General features: G+C 42.4%; 1 protein-coding gene across 1 annotated transcript in view; it reads right to left on the minus strand.

Moving 5' to 3' along the window:
* STK32B (serine/threonine kinase 32B) overlaps positions 1-19607 on the minus strand; it is a 170505-nt gene that overhangs the window by 101328 nt on the left and 49570 nt on the right. Inside the window, exon 5 of the mRNA XM_006017036.1 lies at positions 4444-4481. Within this exon, the coding sequence (XP_006017098.1) occupies positions 4444-4481 (38 nt within the window). The remainder of the gene's footprint in view (positions 1-4443; positions 4482-19607) is intronic.

Genomic DNA, 19607 nt, shown 5'->3' on the forward strand with positions numbered 1-19607 from the left:
AATCACCCTCCTCCTGCTCCCACCAGTGGACAGGATCAAAATCTCAGACATTTGTTCAAATTTCAAAAAAATGCCCAGATGGAGATTGGATGGTCTAAAAAGGGAACATGTCCAGGAAAACCTGGATGTATGGAAAGCCTAGTCAAATACCTGCTAAGCAAAGCCCCCCAAGTGGTTCTGGCCAGACCTGAAGGGGTGCAGAAGCACTCAAAGCAGGGCAGAAAGGGCAGCCTACCAGCTCACCAGGCCAGATGGTTGCTAGGGCAGCTTCTGGCAGCAGAGTCTGGTGACCTCAGCTCATCCACTCTCCACCATGAAGCCTGGGAGTTCCACTCCCTGTGTCCCCACTCATGGCCTGGGTCCCACTGCAGGGGGGTGGTGTAGCCTTGGCAGGAATTGCTTACACCTTGGCTTGGACTAGCTGCCTGATATGAGTCCAGGGCATCAGGGAGGCCTGTGGGTCTGTGGTCCTTGAAGGGGAAGACATGGCCTTGGAAGCCAAGGGGCAAGAAGTCCTGTATGGGAGGGCCAGCAGTCTTCAGTGTCCCCTGTAGCAATGATTCCTGGCCTACAGCTCTCTCAGACAGTCATTGGGACCAAGATCACACAGCTATCCAGCTCTTACATGGAGAAGTCCCTGGTCTTGATTCCAGACCTGTGAAAGTAGGATGCCAGGTCAAAAGCCCCTGGCCCCATCCCCCCTCCAAGGTTTCATGTTTGTTGAGTTCAGGCCCTGCAGTGTTCTACCTGACCCCAAACCCCCTTCAAGTTTCTGTTGCCCCGTTATCAACCCCCCTCCTGCCAAAACCCACTACCGCCAAAGGTTTGCTGTTTTGTGTGAATTAGGAGGAGGGACCAGGCTGAGACATGGACAATGTTCAACGGGCTTTCTTTATTAAACACAGGAAAAATCTGGCAACCACAACATTTTAAACTGAGGTACATATCTTCCTCATGCCACATTCCTCTGCACCCCAGTGCGTGCCCCTGGGGGTGAGGATCGGGGAGGGAGAGAAGGGGAATGGTGCCCAGGCAGCCTGGGCTGTGATGTGGGGCCAAAGGAGCCCAGGAAAGGTGACCCAGGCCTGGTGCTAGGGTGTGGGCACTGAAAGCCCTCCAGCCCTACTCATCCATGGAGGGCTCCTGGTCTATGTGGGTAAGAAGGTAGTCAGCCAGGGCTTCATGGATCCGAACAGCCTGCTACTGTGTTGGTCCAGAGCCAACAACATGGTCAGAGGGATCACCCTCTCCCACATCCCTGCATTGCGTTGTGTGTGCTCATGGTGCCAGGCCTGGTCCCTTGCTGAAGTGCTCCTTCTGACGGTTCAGCTGCCCCCTATAGGTCTTCATGAGCCAGGGCAGGAGGGGATAGACCAGGCCCCCAATGAGGATTGGGGGATGATGACATCACTTATGATGAGATCAGGGGCTCCAGAAGCATAGTGCCCGCTCTCCAGCACCCCAAGGAACAGGGAGTTGTGCATGAGGTGGGCACTGTCCTCATTGGCTGCTTGGAAGTCAGTGGCTCAGTCATGACCTGGATGCCTGGGTTCTGTGTGTGTGTGTGGGGGGGGAAGGGGTGCATACACGCAGAACCCAGACATCATGTACACTCACACACATGCACACAGAACCCAAGTATCTGGGGGACACACAGACAGATCCCAGGTGTCTGGGATACACACACACAGACACATACACACACACACACACACACAGGAGGTGCAGGGTGCACTGGGTGGGCATGCCCAGGATGGCTGGCTGATGGCTCATGGCCATGATGAGCCACTGCTGCATCTGGTCCAGGTGGGGGCTGTGATGTCCCCACCAGCCAACCGGAGTGGCTTGGCCATTTGGCTCTCCTTGGGAGTCCTCAGCAATCCAGGGAGCCCGCAGGACACACTGGGAGGTGTGTGAGAGGCGGCCCCCTACCTGCTGCAACTGGGTCATGCAGGCAGGCCCCAACCCCTCTGCCCCCTAAGGGCTAATGTGTTCTTCTTTCTCCCAATCTAAATAGGGGCACTTAGAGTAAAGTTCAAAAGTTATAGCACGTCCATTGCAGGCTTCTTGAATGCCTGTACTGAGCCTAAATTTTTAGTTTAGTTTAATATAGTTTCAGCCAACACAATCACTCAAATGAGGTCTAGGTAATCTAAAAGAATAACACAACCCCTCAACCATAAACGTTGTGCATGCTGAATTCAGTGATAGCTCACTTTATGAATCTTAATAATAAGGACAAGGTCAAGAATGGAGGAAATTGGCTTAGTACTTTTGAGACCAGAGTTTAAAAAGTTCAGGCTTATTCTGTAGGATTTTCTGTTAGACTTCTTTGCTCTGCTCACACTAACTCTTAAGGCAGACAAGGTTCTTTGAGTAAATCTGAAATCTTTTATTAGACCAACCCAAATAGTTGGAAAAATTCTTCTTAGCAACACTTAACACACTCAGCATGCCCATAGTTAGCAGCCTGCTATTAGATGGAAGCTGACTATGCCTTTACATACTTTAAACACTGTGAAGAAAAATAGCTTCATTTAAACTTCTAAAACTTCAAGAAGTCTAGCAAGCTTCATTATGAGGAAGATGACTAGGTCTAGGCTATATGATCTAATGACATATAGGAAACATCTAAGGTGCAAGATTCCTGTTTCTTATTCCTCTTCAAATAGCTGGTTAATTAATTCTGCCCAGTGATCATTTGTGATTGTGAAGGGCCATGATTATATCTTCATTTGAGACAGTTTGTGCTCTAAGGAATGCTGGCATGAAGCAATATTCTGAGGATTTGAAGAAAGGGGATGCTTGGCCACCTTGGTCATCTTAAGAGTTACCGAACCTTTCAGTATCTGGGCTACCTGGTTCAGCCTCTTCTGCTATAACACACAGGCTACTGTCAGGATCCATTGAAGTACTAGCAGCAGTAGAGCTGTCAGAGGAACCTCTATTGAAATAGGCTAATTTTGTACTGAAATTAACCTTGATGGGAGACAAGGAAAGATGAGGGCAACCACATTTAAAAGCTGTCCATCAGAGATTTGATATGCTTATTGTCACATTATTTCTTATTGCCTTTGACAACTCTAATTCACCCAAGACTTAAATATAAGGCATTTCTATTTCTTGCTTATTTGCTGATACTAATATCTTGGGAATATTAACACCTACATGCCTGCAACTTGTTACTAAAAATATGCCTACATACTTAAAAACATTGATGTTATTCAGCTGTGTTGAATTCATTATTCAGAGGGTCAAATTCCAGGCTTTTGTAGCATTATTTGTTAAGCAATTGTAACTTATGGATTCCTATACATGTGCAGTGAGGCTGTTTCGACATAGTGTAGTTGGAGCAGACTCGATTAATCGAGTCTGCTGGAGCGTAGTAGTTACCGTGCTCCAGCAGACTCTAGCATCATGTGTATCAGCATCCCTGCACTGAAAATGGTGGTGTGGGTACTTTAACTAAATATCATTCGACAAGCTTTAGATAAAGTGCCCCTGCTGCCATTTTTCACAGCAGGGATGCTGATACATGTGACGCTCCAAGCACTTTAATTCGAGCAGCTCTTAGTCTTTGCAGTATGAAAAAGATATAAATATTGATACAGTAATGTTTAAATACAAGCAAACAGACAAAGGATTTTCATTTAAGGCAATGCTGTTAATATCCGTATTAGAGGGGCATAGTTGGTATATCTGAGATATAGCAACTGTATAATTAAGGGTTGTTGGACAGACCTGAGGACAGATACTTGTTGCCTGAAAACTTGTCCAACAGCTCTCCCAACTATACAGTTGGTTCAATAAAAGACATAAAAAAGACTTGCCTCTTGAACACTTCTTAGACCATTATGGCTACAACAATACTCCAACCCTACTAAGCATATTAGAAAACTTAATTTGTTACCTTGCCATCTTAAATTTCACTGTAATATAAGATAGCTCTATAGATTTTTTGTAGAGATTTGGGATTAAGTTTCTGAAATTGGCTGTCTAAATCTAGGAACCTAATTCCAGATCCAGGCACCTGTTTAAAAATTGCTTGTTTATAGATCCTGAGAACTTCCAACAGCTATGGAAGTGGGACTATAGTTATGCACTACTCCTCAAAATCATACCTTTTTATTTATGGAGATTTAGGGACCTGACTTCAGACACCCATGCTTATAAAAATTAAATTTTCAACTGATATTTCATCCTCCTCCTTTTTACTGAATTATGTATTTCTATAAATCTTTACTTTCTGATGGGTCTACCATGTGGCTAAAGGTGATTTCATTTGAAATATATCAAGCCAATTCACAAGTCAGATAGACTGCTACAGAAAGAGATACCAAATTTGGGATACAAACCCAGTGTCACACAGTACTAATCAGAGCCACCTGAACAGCTCATGAGGCCATGGAAATCTTTGGAACAAAACATTGAGTAGCAACTTACCATGTTCATCCAGCAGTATGTTGTCAGGTTTGATATCCCTGTAAAATAAGAAATGGAAATGCATTATATATGTATGAAATGGATGCTTGCAAATTCTGAAGTGTCTTTTCCCTGCATAATAGAGCTAGATTGGTGAAATTATACATTCAAAGGAAAGCAGTATACAAAAGTAAATGATCTTTTTACTAGCTTGTCAGGGCACATCCAGATAAGCACAGATGTGCAGTATGCAATGCTGCAGACCCATCTGCATGTGTGCCACACATGCTGCACATGCAGGCACTCCCAGTGCTGCTAGTTTGCAGTGCAGGGTTGGGGGTTAGCAATTGGGAGATCCCAGTGTCAAAAAAACCCATTTTCTGTTAGAAAAGTGGGGTGGTGCACGTCACTGGAAACCAGAGCCTGGCTGGCTGGAGCCATGCTCTGGCTGCTGGCCAGGCTCTATGCTGCTGGATTGCCATAGCTGCAGCTTTGGAGGTCCCAGGGAAGGCTGCTGGGGCCAGCACAGATGCTGGATCCTACCTGGGGTAACATGTCGCAAGCCAGAGCACATGTGCATGGGTGTTTCCCCGGCACAAGCAGCAGCAGCACATATTTTGCTGCTGCTGTTTGTCCCCAGGAAAACACACATTTCTGCTCATGGGGATGCACCCATAAACATGAATGCTGAAGTACATTTGAGGTGTTTTTGTTTTCACATGGTTACCACCCAAAAAAACTATTTTACAAGATTATGTCCAGGCTGGGAATGAAGAGTAGAGAGAGAAGTATTGCATTTCTTTGCTGTGGGTAGTCCATATTTGATAGATGTGATCAAGGCAGATATAAGTTGGAAGTATTACCATAACATATAAGTGATCCCTCTTGCATTTCTTATAGACTTCACATATCCCTCCCCCCATGGTCATTTATGTTTCAAAAGTTCACAGAGTTTTGTGAATCACCTTATGCTACCTTGAATGCTAACTCCCCTCAAAATCTTAACTTGCCACCGCAATCACAAACCTTTCTACGTGGTTGGCTATGCCAGGGGAGCAGGCAGATGAAGTGTGTGAGGAAGCCTGGAATAAGAGGACCAGGATCATACTTGCAGACTTGAATGGTAAGAGGTATCAGCATTTAAACAGTTCCCTCAAACTGCAGTTCTTCCTAGCACATGGAAACAACTTCACTAAGGATAATCTTCTTATTGCCTAGGCAGAGATACTGGGCATTCCCACTAAATGAGCAGCTGCCTTGAATTGAATTAAGATTTGTTTCAAAGAACAGAATCATAGAACAAGAGGGCCAGAAGAGATCTCTTGCGGTCATCTTGTCCAAGCCCCTGGCTAAAGACAGGATCATCCCTGACTCAACCATCTGAGTCTGTCTAATCTGCTCTTAAAAACTTCTAAGCATAGACATTCCACAACTTTTCTAAGCAGCCTTTTCCAATGTTTAACCACCCTCATAGCGAGAAAGTTCTTCCTAATATCTATCCTCAAATTAAGAACAGTGCTCCTTGCCCTGCCCCCCTGTGGACATAAAGAATTGTCTATCTCCATCCCCCATTTAATTAACCTCCAGGCATTTGATGACTGATATCAAACCCCTCCTCAGTTTTTCCCTTCTCTAGACTAAATAATCCTACTTCTTTCACCCTTTCTTTCTAAGTGATGCTTACCATATTTCTAATAATTTTTGTTGCTCTCCACTGGGTTCTTTCTAATTTGTATATAACTGTCTTGAAGTGTGGGGCCCACACAGTACTGCACGTGTGGCCTCACCAGTGGCAAATATAGTGATAAGACCACTTCCTTTGATTGGTAAGGCATTCTTCTAGCCCAATATCCTATTTTCACAATAAGAGCACACTGCTGTCTCATATTCAGCTTATGGTCCACTATGACTTCTTTGTCCCTTCTGGCAGTACTGCAGCCTAGCAAGTGCATATTTGTAGAACTTTGCACTTTTCTATGTTGAATTTGATCTGATTGATTGATTTTGGACCATTTTTTCAGTTTATCCAGGTCATTCTAGATCCTAATCCTGCACTCCAGAGTGTCTGCAACTCCACCCAACTTGGTGGCCATTCAGTCCCTTCTTCCACATCAGGGCTGTACAACTGCTAGTGTACGGGCTTCATGAAGCCTGCAAGGGATTAAATTGGGGCTTCCAGGCTCCGTCCCAGCTTCTGTTCCCCCAACTGCTCTGGCTACAACTCCAGGTGGAACCTCCTTCCCTCCTCTGGCTGCTGATTCCTGCCTCTGCCACAGGGAATGAAGAGTAGAGAGAGAAGTATTGCAGTTAGGCCAGTGCAACATGCTCTGTGGGGAGCTGAAAGTGAGCCCAGGGCCATGCATGGGGGGGCAGCAATCTGGGCTGTGTGATGCAGTGGTGGGAGGTGCCTGCTTTAGCATTTGGGGGTTGGGGTGTGGTACAGTGAGAGGACAGGGAGACCATCCATGTGGCAAGCAGCCCAGCCACCTGCTCCTTACTTAGTACAGCTCCCAGGACTTGTGGTCCCAGGGAGCTTACAAGCTGGACAGCCCTGCTTGTAATCATTAATGAAGGTATTAAAAAAAAGCTGGGTCCAGGGTAGTTCCCCTTGAGAACTCCACTTGATACCTCCTCCAAATTAGACATTGAACCACTGATGCCTACATGATGATCCAGCCAGTTCTGTATCCACCTTATGGTACTTTTGTCCAAAGGTGCTTATACACTGGGTGGGAGGAAGTAGTCCTTAGGGTTGCATTCTATGTCCCCTAAATTAAAACGGTGGGTTTTGAATTGAAACCCACCATTTGAATTTAGCGGATTGTGTCCCTGTTATGGTGAGGGGCCTGATCCCCCTTTTTTTTTCTTCCCAGCAGAGACTGCCCACCTCCCCTGTGGCCAGAAGTGAGCTGAACAATAGCTGCAATGCATCACTGCCAACTAAACTACATCCTGATGTAGTTGGCAACAATGCAAACTCATTTAAACCCCCAAAACTCCTGCATATGTACGGCATGATGCCATTAAGCCACACAAAGTGAAATTTTTGTCACATGTACATGGTAATGGCATCATGTGTACAAGTGCCCCACATCTGTAATTCCTTATTGTTAGACCCCGACTCTATGTGGTGCCCAACGACTAGGGAGAGGACAGTCCAATCGCTCATGGATCCTGTTACTCATTAGCCAGAGCAAGCAGGGAGCAAACACTACTTGCACACATTGCTCACAACAGCTTTATTCAGAATGGAGACAGCTTTGACTAGCTCCCAAAAAACCAACAAACCAGGGAACCACACTGAACATTAGTTCTTTTTACATTTTATACACCTTGGTTCATACATATTAACATTTGTTCCACACTGTCCCTCCTTCTGTTCCACCCATTTCTCCTATCTTGAGCTCTGCCTCTGTTTACTGTTTACTTCATTACCATGGAATTGCCTATGCATTTCATGCATTTACATGCCTCTCTGCTAAGAGCACATGAGCAAGACTGACCTCCGCTTCTCTCGGTCACTTGTTGGTTCTTTCTGGTTTCTTGCTGACTCCTTCTTCATCTCCAAGGTCTTGCTTCTGCTTTATCTCCTGACGATAGCAGGTAGGCTGCATCTTGTTCTACTTACACAATGGGCTCTAACACTATGACCTTGTTAGAAAACTGTTTTCATAAGCATTTTCAAGGTTATTTTTAATATATCATTCTGCCTTGTGACCAGCAGCTTTTGCTGAGACACAGATTAAAGCCTTGTTCCAGCTGCAGATCCAATGCTTCCCAAAATCCACATATTATTATTACCCTAACACTTATCTTGTTAATGAGAACAGTGTGGTAGACATTGTCAAAAGTCTTGCTGAAATCAAGGTATATCAACCCTTGATCTCAATCCACTACTCTTCCCCTATCTACAGAGCCTGTTACCTTGTCATAGAAGGAAATCAAGATGGTCAGGCATGGCTTCCTCTTGATTAATCTGTTTTCATAGTTCCTGATCACCTCTTCCAGGTGCTTAGAAATAGATTCCTTGATGACTTGCTCTATAATCTTTTCTGGTATTGAGGTCAGACTAAGCAGTCTGTAATTTTATGTAACCTCCTCCTTCTCTTTCTTAAAGATGGGGTCTATATTTGCCCCTTTCCAGCATCTTATCTGATCTCCATGAGTTCTCAGACATGAGGGTCAATGATTCTGAAATTATCTCAGCTAACTCCTTCAGTACTCTAGGGTACATCCTGTCTAGCCCTGCCAACTTGAAAATAACCAGCTTCTCTAAATGATCCCTAGCCTGGTCTTTTACTACTGTAGGGTGCTTATCTACTTTCCTATACTTGTTGCCAACTGCGCTCATCTGGTAGCTGACCTTATTTGAGAAGACTGAAGTAAAAACGTCATTAAATATCTCAGCTGTCTCTGCATCATTCTTCTGCATTCAGTTTTGTAGTTTTCCTCTTATTTCTGGCATATATTTTAAATAATTTTTATTGCCTTTTACATCTCTTGCTAGTTGCATCTCAAGTTATGCCTTGTCCTTGATTTTCTCCCAGCATGCTTGTTCAATAATCTTAAACCCTGCCGTATGGTAAGAGATACTCTTCAATGGGCACGTCTACATGTTCACTTTAATACATGTCCACTGTGCATTAAAGCATCACATAAAAAGTGTGATTACGCTAATGCATAATAAAACAGGCTGCTGCGCATTAAGCATCACTTAAAAACCATGTGCATTCATTACTGTGCATTTGTTTAGTACGTTGGGCACTTTTACATGTACTCCGGGGGTGGAGGGGCAGCGCTTTAATTAAAGCACTGCAGTGACCATTCAATGACCTTTAGTTCAAGTGCCCCTGCCACCATTTTGAAGCACAGGAATGCTGATACGCAAGATGCAGGAAGCTGCTGGAGCGTGGTAATTACCATGATCCAGCACTCAATTAATTACCGATGAATCGAGTTTGCTCTGACACGCTGTAATTACATTCACTTACTATAAGGAAAGATCATTCCCAGGTCTGGGAAAGAAGATTTATCTGTAGCTACTTTAAATACTTTCCTTGTTTCATAGGTTTACTGCTTTATTACCTCTTTTTTTCTAAGCAACCATTTTCATTTTCATAATTGGGGCCACCAAAAAGCAACAGTTTTAACTGGACACATCTATATAAGACGCTACTGCACAGTGGTTACTGTGCATTTATTTATTACCTGTATTAGCAAGTAGTAAATAAATGTGCAGTGACCAGAGTTACTGCGCAGTAGTGTCAGCAAATGTTTTAAGTGATGCTTCTGTGCAGTAGCCTAATAATATTGTGCAGTAATGTTTTAGCGCTGTCTGTGCTGTGACATGCTACAGCACAATATTATTAGGCTACTGCGTAGTCAGAGTCTCATGTACATGTGCCTACTGATAATTAGTTTAGGCTGCATTCACTTCTTTTTCACCTGAGAAAGAATATTTTGTGATTGAAAGTTTAGCTATCATCTCTCCAAACTATATGCTTGATGCAATAAATGATACTACCAAACAAATCTTGCTTTTCATATATTCCCTGGAACATTACAGCTACAACAACACCAAGATTGCTAGAACTGAAGCGTCTACTCACCTCAGCAGATCAGCCATTGCATACTATTACACTGAACTGGAGAATGAATATGCTGTATTTTTCTGCATACAACACACATCCTTGTTCCAAAAACCAGTGTCTGGTAATTGGAGTGCACCCTTTATAAGAGCAGTTTCTGCCACTTACCAACTGAAACTGAAAACAACATCTGCAACAATGCACAGGGAGCCAAACAATGAGCAGGCTTAGTTCCCTCATTGCTGCCACTCATTTACTTACTGTTAGGAAAAATCATTTTTATTTCATTCTGCCTTTCAAACCAAGGTGCATATTATATTCTGGGTATCCATATATATGTATGCAATGTATGTGTAATATTCTCGGTATGTGCTAATGTAAGGGGGTCAAGCCTACCCCCCATAGCCAGTCCACAGAGCTGCTCTATCTGGTCCACTAGGCTATGGACAGGCTAGGGAAGTTGGAGGTGTGATAGGATGGGGACATGGCCTACCACAGAATTCAGGTCTTTGTGCCCCAGTGGACATGGCCCTTGTTGGCAGGAGATTGAATGAGGGCTGTGCTCTCACAGTCCACTTGCTCAGTGGCCACCTGTCCCATCACCACCACTGTAGCCAGCAGCCACTTGGCTCATGGCCACTTCTTCTACCACCTCCATCACTGGCCTCATCACTGATGACACCCCATTTTCCACATTGGATCTGCTGCTGCTCCATGCCTCACACTGGATCCATAACTGCCAACCTATACCATGGGATGGATCTGACGTCACCAGTCCTGCCACAGATACCCTATGCCCTAAGCTGAATTTAGCTCGTGAGGAACCTGGTGGTCCTCATCTGGCCCAGAGTACAGGGTAGGTTTGACACCCTTGGACTAACCAGGTTTACTACAAAACAAAGATTTCAGTACATGTGCTCCCTTTTAACCAACCTATTCCAAATTTAAAACTCCATGGGAAATACAATCCTAAATTACAATAAGGCTTTAAATGACTGAAATATGTGATAAAGTATACTTAAATTTCACCATCTAGCCTTATCCTAAGTGCCTAGACACTGAATCAATAAGTGGTTACAGTGCTGAAACTGCAACATTTGTTACACTAGTTCAGTAGAGTACTGATTTATGAAGAAACTTTAAACAACCTAAAAAAGTGGCACTTACATCCTGGAAATTATTCATATAATATGATTTATGATGTCACATAAAAGTGACAGCATTCTCTTTCAGGCAAAAGGAGCATACTGGTGTTAAAATGTTGTGAGAATCATAAAATCTCATTAGAAGATGAAGCTTATGGTTGTAAGTTATGGTAGCAACTGCTGATTACTTCTAGGATAAATAAGAAATTACTCTGAATCATTCAGTGTACACTTGGGGATAATATGTGATGTATGCATATGTGTCTGTGTGTAAGGAAAAGGTCTAGCTATGAAATACTGTCTGGAAAAGCAATGTGGAACCATACTGACATTTCCGTGTTAGGTAATTATTTAAATGCCTGCATCTATTATTTTGGACTTATATACAGACCTTCATACAGAACTCTCTACTTGCCTTAGCCTGAGCCTGAACATCTTTCAGACGCTTTATCTTTCTAGTTGAGCAGGCATTTACTGAACTGAAAGCTAGGATGAGATGTTGTTTAGAGGGGTCTCTGTTTTACCTGTTAGTTTAGTTCGCTTTTAAGTTGTTTTGGTCTTCTTGTCAGTCTCCTGGTTTTAATTTATTCTATTTTCTTATTGTAAACTACCCCGAGCCTTAGTTATGAAAGGCAGCTTATAAATCAAATCAATCAATCAATCAATTTCTTTCATGTGAAGTTGAGGTTTATAAACTCACGAGAACCTGTTTTCAGGATCCACAGTTCAACTAGTATCAAATGTGCTTGACAAGAAAATCACCCGTGGCATAGATTTAGAATAGGTTGACCATCTTGTGCCAAGACTGATTTACAATTTCTTGGTAGGTTTCAACACCCTCAGCTCTTGTGTGTAAATAAAAGGGATTCAATTGACTTCAAAGGAGATGCACTATATTTTTTTATGATAAAGTAAAAAGACATCCAAAAGTTAATTGGGCAATAATAACCCAATACTTTTTTATTTAAATGTTTGTGAGTTCAAAAATGTTATGTGAATACCTCAATGCAGCCAAAAGTAACTACCAGGTAAAACTATTACTTTTGTTTAACTATGTAAATGAAAATGATCACTTCAAAAGGGGGAGAAGAAATCAGTAAACCTTTGAACTTATAAACATGCAATACTGCATGAAAAGAATATGGATGCAGTGGGGTGAATCCAGCCTTCCATCTATAAGCAGCATCACAGTAGTATGTTCTGCGTGGCAATTTTATCTGTAATGTTCAGAAACAGTCAAATAATAAAATTAAATCTGTGACTATTTATTTTTACTAATTTACACAGATACCCACACATACTGTAGACAGAAGTCTTCTCCTACCTAGAGGATCTGCCATAATGCCTTTTCCTCTTACTTTTGTTCATACTGTTCTGAGGCAAGGCAGAATGTGGCTATAACTTGGGGGCAGGTATATTGTATGTTATTCTAATCTGTCAAAACCTGATGCAATGGGATACGTGTGTACTATTTCTTCAGGCTTTTAAAGAAATGCTTTTAAATTGCTTTTAAAGCAAATCTAAGTCAGGCTAAACCAAAAGCATTAGAGGAACATGCAATTATTATTATTGGATATTCAATAATGTAGGATATTTACCTCCCATGGCCCAGAAATTATGTAGTCTCTTGAAATATAATGGTCTTTTCAAATATATCAAAATATTTGTGAAAAACAGCATGGCTTTTAAAGAGATCTGCTATTTAGACAGGCAGCTTAAAATCAAATATGATCATTTTAGTGAAAATCTATTTGTTATGATACAAAGTATTTTTCAGCTCTGCAAGTGTTTCAATATAGCACATGAAACTGAGGGCATTAACCGCAAGGTTCTTCCTGAATCATGGACAGACCATTGATAAAGATGAACTGAAATAGTCACTTCCGGATCCAAGTTCATTGAGATGCCACCTCCCAATGAAAACAGAAATCCCATGACTTCATATGATGCATATTAACTCAATCGTCTTAAAACAGTTCTGCATTGTTTTCCAGTGGTTAGCTACACATTTATGGTAAGTTATTCTATTATGATGGATTATACTTGAGTTTTTTGCCTATACAGGATATAGTAATCCTATCAGCTCAGGTATCAGAGAGGCATAGAAGGGAAGAAAGTGATATGGAGAAACTATTTTTGTATAATTTGTTGTATATCCTGGAATTATACTTCAAGTTCACTAATACAAGACACAATTGAGGCACAGAGCTCACTAAGATTTAAGAAAAGGTTTAGAGAGTTACACAAGCTATAGGAATATCAACTCATGCTCCACTTTCTAAAGGTTAACAAAAACTTCTTTGGAAAGCATTTCTGCGAACAGTACAGATTCTGAGCTCCTCTTTGTTGGAATCCATTAATAATGCCAAAACAAGGTCTAAGATGTTATTCCACTTATGAGAATTGAAGAGGCCCATCTGTTTGTTCCTGCTCTCATATTTTGCAGAAAACATGCAAATACTGAAGCCTTGGCTATTGCCCTTTTTGTGTTTGTTTATAACTTCCTACTCCTGCCTATGATTTCTCTTTACTTTATCAAAATACTTATTTTAGAGAACAGGATTTCTTTGTGTCAGATGGCCTTTTCTATCCTAAGCTGCTTTCTGATATTTTTTCAGATCTTGATACCTACACTTGCAAACAGTTTAGTATTTCTCTTATCTCACATGCTTAATAATTGCTATTCGTTTTCTTGGCTTCATGAAAAAAAAAAGATATTCTTACAGGGTTGTGTCTGATGAATTCCTACTCTTTTCCCTGGTGGCTTCTTGCAAGGCTTTCTATGTTGTTATCATATTTCTAGTCTCCTGAGCTCTGGAAATCTAAGTGATCCCTATTGAGACAGGTCTAGTGAATTTTATTTGACAGAGGCTTTATCATTCCATGTTAGTCCAGAACCACATTTTATAGGCTTGCAGTAAGGTTATGCCAGCACTGAAGCTACATGTTTCTGAGTGGACAAAGAAAGTCAGTGGTGGGGTTTTAACGTTTCCATAACCATAGCAGACTTCCAGTTTATAAAATATCATGAAAAGCAAAACCAACATTTTCAAAAGTACCTCCATTTGAGAACCCAAATATAGACATTTACAGGTTTCATTTTCAAGGGTGTGAGCACTCACTACTGAAACTAAAATCAGGAGGGACTCTAGGTACTCAAAAGCTAAGTGATAGCTTTTGGTCAATATTTTTGGTGAAATATGCAGATTTTGTGACATTTCATAGGAGCCCCTTAATTTGCCTGAATTTCCCCTTAATTTGAAGTAAAAAAATCAGAACTTTTTTGTCTGACATCTTCAAACCAAAACATTTTAATTTTTTTTCAAATTAATTTTCTATTTAAATTTTTCCTTGAGTTTTATTTTTAGATTTTTTTAAAATTGAAAAATCATTATTTCACAATTTTAATTCCCAGCACAACTTATTGTCTTAAAATGTGCCCTCAACATTTAAAGGCAAGTTGTGAAAATTTGGCTCTGAGGCCAGATCCAAATAGTTTCCAAAACTGCCTACATTTATGCTTCAGTGCAACTAAAAAACAGGTGACCTGTCCCAAGAGGATAATCCAAGTCAACAGGATTGGGAGCCTAGGTTCACTATGCAGTCAATGGGAAGGGCACCTAAGTAAGATGTAGGGACGAAGCCTACAGCTAGCCAAGGTGTGATTGAACTCCCACCTTCTCCTCAGAGCTTAGATATTTGATCCAGGGCTGTGCATCATCCCAGCAACCAGCGAGAGTGAGGCAGAGTTGAATTGTTTCTCGTTACTTATGTGCTTATGGCTGGAAATAGACATTGCCTTTGGACTACCATAACAATTGCTATGGCCCTATATAGGCCAAGCCAACAGATATCCATGCCCTTGTCACACCAAAATGTCCAAAATTGTGGCTGCAACAATAGTTAGTATAAATTTGTACTGTTTTTTCCACAGTGAATGTCTGTTCACTTTATGGCAGGAGAGAGCAGGCAGCCCAGAGCTGCCTGTGCGCAGGATCTGCCTGTGCAGAATTGGGCCTTCAAAGTTTGGGGAGTAAGAGCCCGGGCTCCCCACTTGCAGAGGGGTATTCTGGAAACCCTTGAGCACAGGATTTCCCAGATGCATGTACTTCACTGCTTTGGTGCTGCAAACAGGAGAACCCTGTGTGCCCTTCTTGAAGACACACACCCTGAGTTGGGGCAGCATGATGCAGGCACCTGGGGAATTCTGGGGCAAGCAGGAAGCCCAGGGTTCCCCCATCTACAGCTGCCCCACAGGATCAGACCCCTGAACCTGTGGGGCAATGGGTGATGTCTATGTCACCCCATGAAGCAAATCAGCTGTTTCGACATGCATTCCAGCACAGCTGATCCCATTCCAAGGATGACACCTGTTTATAGCCAAAGAGATCTGGTCCATAAGATCCCAAGGCCACAATGCAGGAAAGAAATTAGAATTCTAGATTTTCTCATCCCCAAAATAATCTCTCAAGAACAGTTTCTTTCCAGCATATTCTTTCCTCAAGCCATTCTTGTTCAATGCACAGAATCAAACATGCCACTTAAGACGCATGCAGACCTACTTGAAGATACGCATCACAGAGGCCTGCCGTCTGGCCCAGAGTAGCAAGATCAATTTGAATCTGAATCAGGTGTCAGGGCAAGAAGGTAGGTGAGCTTTTTCTCCATATGCCAAGGTAGGAGCAGCTATGTAATTGCTTTTTAAAACTCGTTCTAGTCCAGTGATTGTGTAGAGCACCCCAGTCTCTAATGCAGCTCTCACAGTGACAAGAGAGAATGGCTGGAGCCACTCAGTTACAGATTCCCATTATCCTGCTCAAACACTACATTCACTGCAGCCTACGTAGAGTTGAGCTCCACAGCACATAAATGGCACTTGCCCCTTGCATAGGTTTACTGGTTCCAGCCCTAGGGCTCACACAATGGTTTATGTGCTTCAGAAGAAATGGATGGCTTTTTTCTTTAAAGTATAGACTGAATAAAATTTCAATCAAAAGTAGAAATGACATTTCAAAGAAGCTTTTTAAATAGCAAGGCAGCATCCATAGAATTTTTGATCAATTAACTTTTCAGAACAATTTTTCTCAGGCAGACTCACTGGGTGGTCCAGTCCCTGCATTGACTGGACGCTAAATAGTTTTTAGATTTTACAAAATAAAAGGCTGATCCAAATCCCTCTGGAGTCAATGAAACGACTCCTACTGGCTTCAGTGGGCATTGCTTCCTCCATTACAGTGCTCCAATTTGTTGATGTTAATGATTTTGTCATTAATGATTATTATGTGTTTATTGATGATAATGATGCTAATTTAACAATATGCAGTATATGAAAAATGAGGATGGAATTTAACCCACATTTAACACATCATATTTTCTTACATATCACAGACCCCCAAATAAGACAAGCACCTTGTTTTTGGAAAGCAGGCAGTAGAAGTAGTTCTAGAAAGTAGAACTTTGAGAACTTTCTAGAAGTAGAAAGTTTTTGGAAAGTAGAAAAAAAGATTTTTTTTCCAGTCATGCCTAACTATGTAGTGTAGAGTAAGTCCTCCTAGAAACAGATAGAATCCAGAGAGTGTGGCATCCCAGAAAACAGTCTGAATAAGGCAGCAGGAACTTCCTGATGTGGCAAAACCGCAACAAGGCTAGACCCCAGACCCTTACAAAGGCAGTAGAAAGACTACTGTTTTTCACTGTAAATAGTTCTTTATATAAGTTCCTGTCAAAAATAAAATGTTGTTTCCACATCACAAGCATCATTAAAAGACTAGACTCATGCAGCAGCTCACTTGCCCGGAGTCAGCTCAATTGCTGCTTCAGGCATAAGCTACAGCTATGAGAGGGTTATTGCAAGACTCTACCTCTTTTCCTTGCTGGGCCAGAGACAAGTAACAGCCATTTTGGCATCCATAAGAACACAGGGTGCGTCTACACATGCACATTTACAGTAATTTAGGTTACTGTGCAGTAACCAAAAATTACTGTGCGGTACGGGTACACGTCTATATATGCATGCCCATATTGTGCAGTAACTATGGTGACTTATGCCGATTTGGGCATAAATGTGCTACCTGCACCATACAGGTCCCAAATTTATGCCTGATTAGTTACTGAACAGTAACACACACGTAGATGCCTTACTGAGCAGTAACACTGTCCCATGTCAGTCCACACACAGCGTTACTGTGCTTTAATGGCTGCATGTGTAGACACTGGTCTAAAAACAACTTACTGTGCAGTAACTGCATGTGTAGATGTGTCCACACTGTCTACATGCTTCTGTTCCAGTGAAGAAAAATCAGTTTCCTGGTTTAAGACATGCACCTCGATTTCAGAGGGCTGATTTTGGGGAAATGGGTACATGCTGTATGCAGGTAAGTATAGTATATTACAAACATTTCTGTTTTCAAATAATACTCTTGTTTCATTTGTTCTCTTAAACTGACATTTCTCTTTTTAAACATAATTAACCGTTAGAAGTTAGGAGAAATAGGGTTACAAAATGACAGAAAAAACACACATTGACAACCTTTTAGTCTATAAGGTGCTTTGCTATCTAGTTGTCAGATCCTATATATTTCCAGTTTGGCAAAATTTCCCCATAGCAATGACTAGTCATGAGCACAGGTTGTAGTCTGAGATAGGGGGAATCCTGCACAAAGAGCAGCAGTCTGGAATGGATGATAACTACCAGTTGATGCCTGGAAGTTAGCTGCTACCCTTAAAAAAAACAGGTAAAAAAAGAAATTAATTACAGATGGCATATTCAAACCATGCAAGGATAATACAAATAACCTCATCTTGGTGAGCATCTGCTGCTCAAAAATTAAATTATTCTGTAACAGTTCTTTTTAACCCATTTATGTAGCACAGAGCATACTGACCAGAGTTTTTTTTCATTGTCACATCAAGATACGTTGCACATTTACATGCTACATAAAACCAGACTAAGTTTAATAAAGATTAATATTACCTGTGTGACATTTCTTAACAAGCATAAAAATAGCAAGGAGTTAGGAAGCAGAGATTTCTGCTACAGAATTATTCAGTTCATAAAAGATTTGCCAGTACATCAGAGCAATGAGGTGAAACGGATGTTACACTGGTTTCTACTGGTTGTAGAAACAGCAATGAGCAAGTTCTGATTGCTACATTAAGACTTAGAGGTTTGACACTGGACTATGTAGTCGGTATTTGTATTTGGAAATAACATGCATTCCCAAGCCCTGCAGTTAGTAAGGAAACTGTTTACAAATATAATAATGTTTTCTCACTTTATGCTAGGATGAGGAAAAAGTCCCTATTTACTCACCATAGTAAGGCTAAAACAGGAATTTAATCAGGTATAATCTGTCTTCACATCAGCAGTGCCATTAGAGCCTAGTCTGGTGTGTTGAAGAGGCACAGTGCCTCCAAAGAGTGCTTGTGTGATGGATTCATTTTAATGAAAAGCTTTTGTCTTCCCTTCCTCAGCACCTTGCAGCTAATCAAGATTTTTTATATTCTCCCTCCTGAGCAAATCACCTTTCCGAAACACCAGAAACAACTCAATGATATAATGTGATGCTATTTAATCATGCAGCATAGCAAGAGTCTCAAATACAAAGAGCTACAGTGAAAAGACCCTCCCTTTAGCCCTCCACAACTCTACATCCACATCCAGATGTGCAGGCACATGTGGTTGTGGTGCTACAAACCACCCTGTGGCAACACAGATCTCACGTGTTGCATGTTAAACTGTGGTGACAAAAAAAAAAACACCCTGAAAAAAAAAAAGTGGCACAAAGCATGCCGAAGTGCTGCATGTTGGGACAAACACAGAAACAGAGGAGCAGGCAACCCAGGGCTGCCTGCTTTCCCATCTCTGCATGCTGTGAAGCCCCCACACTGAGGCACCCTGCACCCCAACCAGCACTCCCAGTGTGCTGCGGGCTGCCTGCTCCCCTGCCTCCGTGTGCCTAGTGTGAGTGCTCTGCTGTGGAGCCCCCGCGCTGAGGCACACAGAGCCCCCAGCCCCTGGGGCCCAGTGTGCCGCAAGACAGGGGTTGGCTGCTCCCCTATCTCGAGGCACACTGCATCCCAGCCAGCTGCTGAGATAGGGGCTCCACATGCCTCAAAATGGGGGCTCTGCAGTGGAGCCCTCATGCTGAGGCACTTGGGCACAGGGAAGCTCAGGGCTGCCTGCTCCCCCGTTTCAAGGCACACTGTACCCCAGCCAGTGGGGGAGCAACTGGTCAGGGTGCAGCGTGCCTCAGTGCGGGTGCTTTGCAGTGCATGGAGATGGGGGAGCAGGCAGCCCTGGGGATAAGGGAGCAGGCAGCTCCATGTGCCACTCCCAAGCTGGCCTGGGCACAGGGTGCCTCAGTGTGGGGGTTGTCTGCCAGCTAGCCCCGCACTGAGGCACCCTGTGCCCCCCCCGCACCACATGGAGCAGTGCCTCTCACTCCTGACC

Source organism: Alligator sinensis, unplaced genomic scaffold, assembly GCF_000455745.1.
Source record: "Alligator sinensis unplaced genomic scaffold, ASM45574v1 scaffold421_1, whole genome shotgun sequence".
NCBI lineage: Eukaryota > Metazoa > Chordata > Crocodylia > Alligatoridae > Alligator > Alligator sinensis.